Source organism: Xiphophorus couchianus, chromosome 8 (assembly GCF_001444195.1).
Source record: "Xiphophorus couchianus chromosome 8, X_couchianus-1.0, whole genome shotgun sequence".
NCBI lineage: Eukaryota > Metazoa > Chordata > Actinopteri > Cyprinodontiformes > Poeciliidae > Xiphophorus > Xiphophorus couchianus.
In genome coordinates, this window is record NC_040235.1 from 19,665,145 (window position 1) to 19,677,669 (window position 12,525).

Here is a 12,525-nt window from a genome sequence, read left to right on the forward strand (position 1 = left end):
AAGACAATGATAAAGCTGAGGAAATTCACACATGCTCAGGTCAAACATACCTGTAGATGATGCAGGCGCAGTCTCTGCAGGTCCCACAGTTCTCAATGTCCTGCCCCGTTCTGTAGGAATGTCTTCTGTTGAAAAGCACACAGATGACATATCAGGGGTACCAGGGGCATGTGTTGCTGCATGTTTATTTGTGTAACCCTTCTGATACGTCAAGTTACCTCACTGAGCAGCATTTCTGGCACAAGGATCTCAGAGTACGCCAGTCTTCTTCCTGAAATCATCCCTGATCATTTTTTAATGAACTACACCCCCTCCAACAAGCTCCCTCAGTTATGTAAACCATGACTCGCAGTGTCACTCAGGGCATAAAATAATGCTTAGAAGGTGAAAGTCAAGTTTGCATGCATACAAACTAGAGTGGAGTTCTAATACTAGAATGGGCAAAATGAGACAAAGGAGCTGTCAGTCACATGCCTGGAAGTACAATCTCTGCATTAAAGTTGACATAATATTGTGGGATATTCTGTCTGGATGCAGTTTTAGCCAGATATTTACATACAATGTTTGAAAAACCCTTTTCATTTCTCATGGTCTGACATTACACTGTTTTGAGTCAGTTGGGATTGCTGATATTATTTCTATTTACTCAATCCTAGAAGAAAAAGAAATCATTTTTTAATATTATTTATTTACTTAGTCAAAATTCTGAAATTGACATAAACTTCTGTTTTTTTGTCTATTTCGTAGAGTGATATTTTAAACTGTATGACTCGCACACACCTTTTCAGCTTTCCCTACAAATGTTTCTATTACATTGAGATTTGGACTTTCTGATAGCCTTCCCCAAACATTCAACTTCTTGTCTTTACGCCATTCTCAGACCTATTTGATAGTTCATTGTCCATTTAGAAAACATACGTGCCTAAGCTTGAGAATCCTAATTGATGTCTTGAGGTGTTGCTTGTAATGTCCACTCTGTTTTTTGCTTGTGATTCTATCGATATTGTAAACTGCACCAGGCTCTCCTGCAACAAAACACCCAATACTGTCACCCCCATACGTCTCAACCGAGATGGTGTCCTGAGGCCTACACGTTTCTCCCTTTGCAACAAGCGTCATTATGGCCAAACACTTCACTTTTAGTATCATCAGACCACAGGACATGTCTTAAAAATTAAACATCTTTATCACTGTGTCGAGTTCTAAACTGTGATCTGTCGCTTTTGTTGATTTTTGGGGTAATGGCTTCTTTTTAATCTCTGCAAACATTCCTGAGCAGTATGATGAACAGTTTGATCAAGTCTTCAGGAAAAGGGACACATCTAAACGTTGCAGGACTGTGGCCCTCGAGGACTGGAGTTTGAGACAACTAAATTAACCAATTAGAAGTCTACAAAGCCTTTGCATCATCATCTGGACTTTCCAAAACAGTTAGAGGTCAAATAGTCTTGGTATATGTAAATCCCTGATTTTAATTAAAGTTATGAGCAATTCCCTAAAATGTATGGCATCTATCATATAGAGATAATTTAGGAAAGCCAAACTGACTTAAGAAATAACAGACTTACAATGATTTAATGTCAGATTGCAAGACATAAAATGTGGTTTTTTATATATATAGGACATGTAAGCATCTGATTTCAGCTGTACCACTAAAAACTTTCTATGGATTCATAGACCAGCACCCATTTCCATATCGTTTCCTGTCCAAGAATGTTCCCACATCATATACTTACTATTTTGGTGCGATAAAGCGAGAGAAATTACTAAGCTGCTTACAACGCAGGAAGCAGATTAATTAAGTCTTGATGGGAACAGTAAAGGGTTTACACTAAGAGGCTTGGAACATCTGAAACCACCAACATGACGGCAGCTAAATGTTGATTTCTATCAAACCTTGCATGCTGCACACATGCATGAAGCTGCTTCAAATAGATGCAACTGAGCCCCCTAGACATTTCCTGTAGTCTGACGTGACATAAATTCTTTGACATGCAGATAATTTAAGCTTGAATGGCTGATATGAGACATCATAAAAATAGCTACACATTAGTATTCAATGTGGTATTTCTTCATCACTTTTCTTCACAAACCTAGATGTTTTACCTTGCTGTATTTCTCTTTCTAAACAAACTTACATTGTGTTCCATCCACTTATTCTTGTACTCACAATGGGTACAGCATAGAAATGAAATATAAATAGGGGAATTGTATCCCAGAAAACCATCAATTTGTAAGAGTTACCTCACATGACGCAGGAAGTTTATTACTGCCGACTTGTGTATGTACTTTTTGGTGAAGTATATTTTGCCTTCAAAGAACCACTTTTTGCACCAGTAGATAATACATGAGATAACAAGCCAATGCCTTAGTGTAAAGTTAAGCATACATTACTTTCCTTCGTGGAGTCTGAACTTTGAAAAGAAATATATTGTTTTATTAAAACTATGAACTCCTAGGCTAGAATCTGACATTTACCTTTAAAGTCATACTTTCTACTATCATACCACTTCTTTTTTAGGACACCATCTTTTCTTTGGGTCAAAGGGAATTCTGGATGGTATAGAGTAGAAGATGGCCTTTTTACACCACTCTTGGCCCTGAGCTAAGATGTCGAGCCAGGGCAACATTTACAGCTCTGTTGGCCTGAGGGTTTCAGTCATTATGTATTTACGGCTTCAAATTCTGGATCACTCCCTTTCTGGCCCAGGGCTTTTATGTTGCTTTAAAAGTCAAACGAGTTCATTTCTCATGCCTTAATTTAACCCTGGGTGACAGGGTTGAACTATCACTAACACCTGTGGATTATTCAGCACCTGAAGCATGCCGTTATAACCACTCCTATTTCTGAGAACTCAAGAAAATGTAGGCCACAGAAGTAAAGTTTCGACCTCCCAGACTTAGAATTGTTCAGTCCAAATCATGAACATTGATATCACAAACATTAGAATTTTGGGGTAAAAATAGGACAAAGGGGAACACATATCGAGAATACCACAGTGCATCTCTTTAAATGAGAGGTGTCAGCTGTGTTTTTTATAATATGTAGAAGCCCCAATGCACCATGTAGAAGCAACCAATGTGGGTAGCTTAATAGAAAAATAATACACATAATTTTTTTTGTGGGTTTTCTTATGCCACAGATGAGAGTTGCCCCTTATAGTAACTTCACAGTATTGCATTGTCCTACTCACCCATCTCTCTCTGCTTCCTTTTTCTCAAGGTCTTGAATGACATCCAGCAGGACCTTAATCGTATTCTGGCTTGTCTCCAGGACGCCCTCCAGACTGTGAAGCTGGTTCTGCAAGCTACGAATATCATGCAGGGGTCCATTGGGACTCAGGAGCTTTTCCGTCACCCGTGATGGGTCCAGTTTACACCTGGCCCCAGACATCAACCCTCCAAGAATTTCCTGAACCTGTCTTAAAGTGTCAGCTTTTGTGGGACTCAGCGGCCCAGTTGCAGGCTGACCCCCAGAGGCAGAGCAGCCCCTGGCACCAGAGCAGCCCTGCTGGTTAGGTGGCAGCGAGTGTTGGCTGTTTGGTGTGTTGGGCCTGACGCTGGCTCCTGAGCAGAGCATTTTGTGTAGCACCCCAAGCTGAGCCTGGGCTGAGCTAAGACAGCTGGGCTTAAAACAGGCCTTGGCAGGGGAGGAGGTAGAGGAGCGCCTCTCTCCCTTCATCACAGCAACTGGCGGAGTTTGAGCTCTGTGCTTCAGAGAACTGGGTCTCCCACAGAACTTGGGTGAGTCTGTACACTTCATATCCATTGTATCCTCCTTTTTCTCTTCCCTCTCAATACCTTTTTCATTGGCCTTGCTCTCTGTCCTAAGCATGGGTGTTAGGGCTGTGGCAACTGCAGGTTCACTTCCTTTTTTCCGTGGTGTGTAGGGAGGAGGTGGTGGAGGAGGAGGTGGAAGTCGAATGCCCCTCTTATCCTGAGCATTATAGGGGGCTTGAGAAGGGGGAGTGTATGGTGGTGCAGCACGAAATTTTGAAGAGTACAAAGGAACAGCTTTAGTTGGAGTCCCACAAGCTTGAGCATTCTGAAGAGTGGACACATATGCTTTCACAATTGGAGGTGGAGAAGTGCACGATTCAAGTCTAGGGACAGGGGAGGGATAAAGGGTTATCCCAGTGCTGGCAGGGGGGTTGTTTTGCACTGTTTGGTACGGTATGTTACAATGAGATACTGTTTGTATAACAGTGGTGTAAGAAGGTGATGTTTGATTAATCTGGGGTGTGTGGGGTCCACCTGGATGAGTACTGGTGTAATATGATATGGATGTGCAAGACAGGGCAGTCTGAGTCACAATTGTACAGGGTGTGAGGTTTGTGAGTGATACATTATTTGTTGGACCTGATGGTGGTTGTTGATGTCTTACATTTGGGACAGCATTGGGCTGTTTGTTAGGTTCACAAGATGTTAAAATGGTGCTTACATTTGGAGTAGGGGTGGAACAGGTTAAGGAAGAGGATGATATTGATACTGGGGATATGCAGTTATATGATGAGGACTGAGGGGCAGTAAAGGAAGGACTAGAGCAAGCAGCAGTTTTGCTGGGTGGTGTTGGTGGAGACAAAACAGTATAATAAGGAATAGGGCTTTGGGCAGCAGAAGGTGCAGGAGTGGAGGAAAAAGGTAGGATGTTTGGTGGAGGATTAGTGACACTTTCTGGCTTAGTAGGAGATGAAGAAGCTGCCTTATAGCCTTTTTCAGTGATTTGTAGTGGTGCATTTGCCGGTGTTGGAGGAGAAGTACAGTAAGGCACAGTAGAAATTTTGGTGGTGGGAGGGTTTTCAGCTCCAGAAGCAGACACTTGTATGTCAGAATGTAAGCTGGGTGATGCAACTAAAGGTGGAGAGGCAACAGAGCTACAAGTTGGCAATTGTGTAGTGCAAGGTTTATGATTTGGGGAAGATGGACATGGAGAGTTTGCTTGTTTTTGAGGGGTACACTGCTCAACATTTTGAGGTAGGGTTTGACAAGAATTAGTGGTTTGAATTTGTGTTGAGCAGTGTTCGTCACTCAAATTTAGAGACTGATGTTTACGTTCATTTTGACTTTGGGTGGTGCAATGCTTTGAAGCTGGAGGTGAAGATGGACCCTCAGTTTGAACTTCAGTTGTACACAGTTTGGTATTTGTAGGAGGAGGCGATCGAGGGGGGCTTTCAGTTTGTGTGGGAGTGGTGCAGAAGTGCACTTCTTTTCCAGGATCACTTGTTGTCCGGCTTAGGCGCTTTCTCCTCCTTACTACTGAAGGAGTGCTACTTCCCTGGCGCTTGGGACCATCTCGGCAAGATACTGAAGAACTGTGACACAGATCACTATTGTGAAGAACTGAAGGTGGACAGCTGTGTCTGGATGGTTTTACCATAACACCTGACTTAATTTCTGTCTTTGATACTTTAGATCTTCGTTCTACCACAGTTTTATCCCCACAGCTCAGAGGTCTAATCTGATCTTTGGACCCAAGCAGCACATGGTTGTGGCTAAGGTACTCATCTTGAGAGTCATGCTCATCATCTCCATCCACACCAACTGAGTCCCCAGTGCTTTGGCTACGTGCATGGGTGGATGAGAGAGACTGAGGTTTTTTGAGGCATGGTGAAGTCTGAATGGCTGTGCTGGTGCTTGTACTGGGTCTTCGTGTCATTGGTAAAGTTAGAGAGTTAGACTGTGGTGGCACCCAACATCTGCGTGTAGGACCAGGTGTTAGTGGATGAGGTGGGGCTCGTGCTAAAAAAGCAGCCACCTTTTCTATTGTACTTGCCATATCCCCACGCACAGCCCCCACCACAGAGGTTTGACCAAGTAGGCCCTCAGTGTGTGGTCTGTCTGTCCATGGCTGAGTGGACATGGTGTTGTGTTTCCGGAGAGGATGTGGGCTGTCACGGTCCTTGGCAGTCCGTTGACGGGTGTTATTTTCCCCTGTTGCACTGTTGCCACTACTGCTACTGCCATCCTCAAGGTCTTTGAAGCGAACCTGATGGGTGCGGTTGCGACGGCGCTTGAGGCGACTTTCAATATCTGGTGAGTCTCGATTAAGCAGCACAGAGCGTACAGTCATTGTTCCAGGCAGTTTGTCCGCCAAGGTGCTCTTGCCGTTGCTTTGGCCTGTGAGCAAGTGATTAGGCTCCTTGCTCACCATTTCTCTGGCCACTCTGTTTCTTCCCCAACATTCACAGGCAGTTTGCCGTTTTAAAGGCCTTTTTGTTCATGTGTCAACAAGGAAAGTACGTTTTTCATTACTGTTTTGCTATAGTATTAAATGCATGTGAGAGCTATGTACTTTATTGATGAGTCCCATTTTCCTCATAAAACCGAACAAAGTTCGGTCAACTCCTGCAAAGCTTAGTCCATTTGTAGAATAATTGTCCTTAAGAAGAATTACTACAATGTCCACAGGTAAAGGTAAACCAACATCATAGACAGTAAAAAGGGTGTGTCAGATCACTGTGACCAATGCTAAGTTCTACAGCAACTGTGATATTTTACCTTCACTTCTACAAAAATATGACATATTAAGATAAATTAGAGAAAAGCAGCATCAAATTTTGTTAAAGTGAACATGTCCATGCTTTTATATGTCCTTTAAATATGTGCACATTTTCCTTTACTCCCATTTCTCCTAATTTCCCCTTGCAAATATCATGATGAGGCCAAAAAGGCTTGCAATGCCAATGGGCAGAGAGTCAGGGAATATAGCCTGTTCATCCTTAGGTTTGCATACTTGGCAGTCCCTTCTTGTACTCATGTTTTGTCCCCAGTAGCCTATGTATGGGATGGTCTTCGGAGGGTCTTCCCATAACGAGCTGCCTTTTGAAACTTATGTCGTCAAGACTGCTTTGTCTGTTTCGTTGATTTCACTTTCTGTATTTTAGTTGTGGAGTCAAAGTGTCATTCTCCCATGGCTGAAGATGGTGCTAGCTCCTACAGAAAAGTACACAAAAAGGGGAAAAAAGAAGAGACTGTAGTTGTTTACAAATGCATATCTGTTTAAGCAGTTGTTTGAGATAGGATGACATAAGGTATGCAGCTATTTTGAAATGAATAAGGGTACAGTCCACACAGTGGGAGGAAGAAGAATACATTAGTTAGGAGAAACGACTGAAGAGTTGGAGGTGGACGACTACAAGCAGCAGAGAAATAAACGCCCCAAACAAGTGAAAAGGGATTGTAATTAAGGCCTATTCATATTGGCTGAAGGGGATACTTATATTTTATGTCTATTTGATTTTCTCTGTATCATTAGAAATTGTTAAACATGGCGTTGCTGTAGAAGCAATAAAAAGTGTTTTTTTCCAGCTCTTGGGAACACAGAATGACTGTTATCATATTTCCCATGTGCATGTGTCTTACAGATTTTTCTTTTCCTCTATGTTTTAACAGTCTGCAGCTCTGTTATCAGTTCTTGATGATCTGCCACAATGACAACCTCTCTGATTCATCTGATCACTCTGTGGCAGTCTGTCTACCATGCTGTGGTTAGTAGTATGTTCTTGTCTCTCTGATGCTGCGGCATGTCTGTGACACACATACTATATATATATATATATATATATATATATATATATATATATATATATATATATATATATGCTGTATATCACTTCCACTGCTTGTCCGTGTTGCTAGCAGTTAGGCGTGATGCTGTCGTCTGCCTTACAGGATCTATGGATTTCTTCCTTGTTATCTCCTCATGATAGCCCCTGACACTGACAGGCCCACGCGCTAATTCTGGGTGCGAGTGTGACTGTCCGTACTCTTATCTTCTGTGGGAGGGGTAATTAGTGACTCCTTCACAGCTCCCAGGTTATTTAGGGAGTGTGATACCCGAGGCCCTGCCACATTTATTTATGTCCACCATTTTTTTTTCTTGCTTTCTCTCTCTCTTTTTGTTGCTCTGAGGAGAGGGATCTTTGTCACAGCCGCACCCTTCCGTCAACCTCTTTAAAAACATGGTTATTAGGATTAATTATGATTACAGTCACACAGACAAAGCCTTAAGGAAAATAACAACCATAGTGAATTATTAAACATACCACAAAGTTCTGATTCTTTTTACTTTCTTATCACTTCTATGTGTAAAGATTAGCTAAATCACCAAGACCACATCTCTCTTCGAAATGATAAATATTCTTATGCATGGATAATCTATTTTTCTGCTACAGAGGCTTAAAATACAAAAACAAGGATTTATCTTTAGCTCAATAAGGTGCCTTGCAAAACTATTCATACCTCTTAAAGGGGGCGTTATGCAAAATCAACCTTTGGGCTTTATGTCATAATGTTATGCCCTCATCAAAAACATACCAAGAGTGCTGTTTTGATTCATTCATGCATGTTTTGAGGGATCATTGAATCTCCTGTGGCAACCAATTGAGGTGCCCTAACACGTTCTGCAATGTACCGCCTAATTCCCCAAAGTTTTGCCTTAGAGCTGCAGTCTCCAGCAAAGCACCCTCTCCTTGCACTTCCCCAGCACATCTCCACCAGACTAGCAGCAGTCAAAGTTAGCAAACATCTGGTGGAACTGTGCATCTGCTGAGCTTATCATACAAACTACAATATTTCTAATAACGGTTGTACAATGGACAGCATGAGAAGCATTGTTGTGTTGACATCCCTGAAGGGTGAGTGTTGGAAAGGGTAGGAGGTTTTTGATGAATGGAGACCAATTTTTCTGTCTGATGTAAAGTCACAATGTTTTTAAGTTGTTTTTGACATGATACAGCATTTTCATAAGAAATGGAGGCAACATGCTTGATTGGGTTATAAAATGGCACTCTGTGCCTGGCAAGCACATAATACCCAGTCTTAAAACATCTTCAGCTTTTATTACTTTATAACCACAAATATCAGTTTGCTATAAAAGGATTTTATGTGCAGTAAAACAATTTGAATTCCATGTATCATTTTCCACTTTGCAATTTTTCATTACTTTGTCTTTTTTGACTGTTAGTCTATCACTCAAAATCCCCCAAAATGACCCAAGGTTTGTGGTTGTAATTAGACTTGTGTGAAAGTTTGAGTAGTATATACAAATTTTGTTCTTTGTATTTGATATTTATATTATTTCACAACTCTACCAGGATAAAATTCTCTTTAGACTATCCAGTTTCATCCATACACCGCCAAAGGAGCATTACCCTCTCTTATACTATGGGCTGTCATCCTGAGTGTGCTCTCATTCTATCTTACTTGAAACCAGGCCTATTTTTCTCATTTTCACCCATCACTTGTATCTTCCTCTCCACCTTTACGACACTGCTGAAAATCTCCCGTCCTGTTAAGAACCACATCCAAATTCTTCGCTCTCAGCCTGCAAACTAGCCTTGGGTCAAAATTTATGCCGACAGTTTAATGAATCCATACCCTCTTAATGCTGCATGAGCTCACTCCAGGGGCTGAGGCCAGCCATTTACCCACATGTGACATTTCCATGTTAAGCTTTTATTGGCAGACAAGAAATAAATCATCAGGCAAGAGGATGAACGTGTGCAACGGCATAACGCCAACAGGGGTCATAACTCTCTATCGTTATTATTTAAGATTTACTCTAGCCCTCTTGCTTCCTGCTAGCGTCTGCGAGAAGGCTTTACTCCAAGTACAGGCATCTATCACCTCATGTGGGGTGACAATAATGCCTGCATCGCATCCAACTCTTCTTTTCTAAACCACGGTTACTCAGAGGAGCACAGATCTCATGGACTCAAGAATCAAGAACATCCTGGATGTGCAAATCTGATTGTAATTTTCTGAGCCTGGAGTCCTACAGGAGTGGTGAGAATTACATCCATGACAATAATAAACCTTTGGCTCTCCCTGTGCCAGGGAGGTAGGGGGGTTCTGTGGTTTGAATTGTTATGTAAAGTCATGTCAGATCAGATTGTCTAAGCATGCCTAAATTTGTCAGACAGGACTAAGAGGAGGTGCGACAGACTGGCGACCTGTCCGGGGTGTACCCCGCCTCTCGCCTGGAACGTAGCTGGAGATAGGCACCAGCAACCCTCCCGACCCCATTAGGGACAAGGGTGAACAGAAAATGGATGGATGGATGGATGGACTAAGAGGAGGAGGAGGCAGGAAGAGGAAGGAGAAGAGATAGACATGCTTAGTTATATTTAGAGATGCTATGAGACACACAGTGAACTGTGAGGAGTGGGATTCTGAATAAGTAAGAGGGAGATGGGGCGGAGGGAAAAAGCAGGGATGGTGGAGGGAGGGGTGGCGGGGGTGTGGGGAGAGTTGGGTTGGCAGGCCGCAAAGCAGGAGGGAACAACCCCTGGCAGCAGAGGAAATGTCATGGTTAGGGTTCAGTGAAGTGGTAAATCGGGAGCATCAGCGCGTCAGGGCATTTAAGGGTTTACTGAAGAGGAACTAAGAAAAGCTATATGATCAGTCATTGGCCCTGTGAACACAAAGAGGCTCCTGGTTTATACCTGTGCTCTGTCACAGGAATTAACAATGCTCTCATGGCTCTCACAGTAGATGCAACCCGCATCAGCCGTTGCAGTTCTCCTGCGGTCTTGTCAAAAGGGATCACCAATTCAAGAACAGCTCCCTGGGAGTTGCTACTAGATGCCTATTTTGTCAGGTAAGCACTGTGTTCAGCAAAGCGCAGCAAAGTCTCACGCAAGCGGGTGTTTCAGTTTATTTGATACAATACAAGCAGCGAGTGAATTAAAAATTGCAAATGTACAACTTTGTGGTGACAAAGATTTCTCTGTAAACACAAGCACATGCATATGTAAGCAATCTTAAACCACACACTCCCGGAAATTATACGGATGCCTTTTGGAAATAAGGGAGTAAACAACTTTGACCTGAAGCAGCTATAATAAGCAGTTTTTTTTTTTTTTTTTTTTGCTATTTAGGAAAATAACACATTCTCAGTAAGATGAGCATCCTTGGATTGTCCTGTGAAGGAGACAGAAGAGCTTTAAACCAGTTCATTTGCATTTAACATCCTTCACTCGACTTCCCCTAAATAAAATCCACTGCTGCATAAATGGCAGATTGAAGTTGACAAGGCTATTGTTGGACATGAGGAGTCATATTTTATGAAAAACATGTTTGAGTGTCCTGATAACGTGCTACATAAGTCTGATGCCATTTCATTTGTGGTTTGTCACAAGCCTACAAGTAGAACAGGTAGATGGCAGCAACTCAATTTTAGGATGTTTTTTTTTCAGTAGGGTCTGGGCTTGTCAGAGTTGATTACAAAATGTATAGATGTAAATACAGTGTAATATGTATTTTACATATAAAAATACATTGGAAAGTCAACATTTCCAATGGAATGTTGACTTTCCAATGTCAACATTGGAACGTTTCTGTTAAAAAAAACAAAGATTTTTAACCATTTTTCCCCCTTTTCCACACTGTGGGCCCAAAATGGGTTCCAGAGTAAAAATGTTGTCTATTTGAGTGGACAATGAAATGCATCTTTTGTGAAAAAGGAGACGTATTAGCACAAACATGAACCTGACCTATAATCTGAAATGCATCATATGTGTCATACAAAAACAACAACAACAACAACGGTGGATTACATGTTTATAATGGCCCTGCAGCTGCTGCAGCACCTCATTAAAGGTAAAAAAGTTCCACAAAAGTCTGGTGAACGTTGTTCACCATTCTTGTTTTCTTGTTGTGTTTACCTCTAATCTCTTGTGGCGGTGTTATGCACAGGTCCAATACTTGATATTTAACGCCACTTACAGGTCTGGAGGAGTAAAAACAACATCTTGTTTTTGTGTAGATGAAAACATTTCTGAAAACAGTCCCATGTGGACACGTGTATTTTTGAAACTGGGGCCAGAAGACAACCTGTAAGAGGCTCTCGTAGACTTGAGACTAGAGTAGACGTTCAACCCACAGCAGGACAATAACAGTAAACATACAGCTGGAATCCAATTGAGAATCTGTGGCAAAAGATTTGAGATGCACTCTATACAAATACAAGTTTCTGAGTATTATTTGACATGAATGTTCAAACAGTTCAGATTTTTTCTTCCACTTCACCGTTATGCACTACTTGTTGAGGGTCTATCACAAAAAATCCAAATAATCTACACTGATATTTGTGGTAATAACAATGACAAAAAGTGAAAAACATGCAGCATGAGTACTTTTGCAAACACTAGCTGGAAACACTGTTTGGTGTTGATGCATTTGACTGATCTCATCAATTCAACCAATCCAAGCAGCAAATCAAATCATGCAAAGAAAATTTTCGTATGAAATGCACTGCATGGGAACTCAGTGAGTACAACCATTATGATTGTGTTCAGACGCTGTTGTAATAGCCTGTTTGTCTAAAACGATCTCCGTGTGGCCTTTTAAAAACCAACGAGAGACACAATTCATGAGCCGAAGTGAAAGCATTGTACAAAACATGCCCACAAAATTACTTTTGTAAATAAATATACACTTATGACTTAAATCACTTAAGATAACGACGGAGCATTAAACCATCTGGTTCATTGTTGTCTGAATGTGTTCTAGATACAAACCTAA

At 41.6% G+C, this 12,525-nt stretch overlaps 1 protein-coding gene across 6 annotated transcripts in view; it reads right to left on the reverse strand.

Moving 5' to 3' along the window:
- Positions 1–12,525, reverse strand: part of LOC114149298 (nascent polypeptide-associated complex subunit alpha, muscle-specific form) — a 54,372-nt gene that overhangs the window by 29,738 nt on the left and 12,109 nt on the right. For 3 of the 6 annotated variants that reach the window (XM_028025041.1, XM_028025040.1, XM_028025042.1), the window contains exons 2-3: positions 3,195–6,933; positions 51–125 (exon numbers count right to left, since the gene is read on the reverse strand). In XM_028025041.1, coding sequence (XP_027880842.1) covers positions 51–125; positions 3,195–6,151 — 3,032 coding nt within the window. In that variant the 5' untranslated portion in view covers positions 6,152–6,933. Of the gene's footprint in view, positions 1–50; positions 272–3,194; positions 6,934–12,525 lie in introns of all 6 variants that reach the window. The other 3 variants (XR_003596484.1, XR_003596483.1, XM_028025043.1) reach the window with 3 other exon arrangements.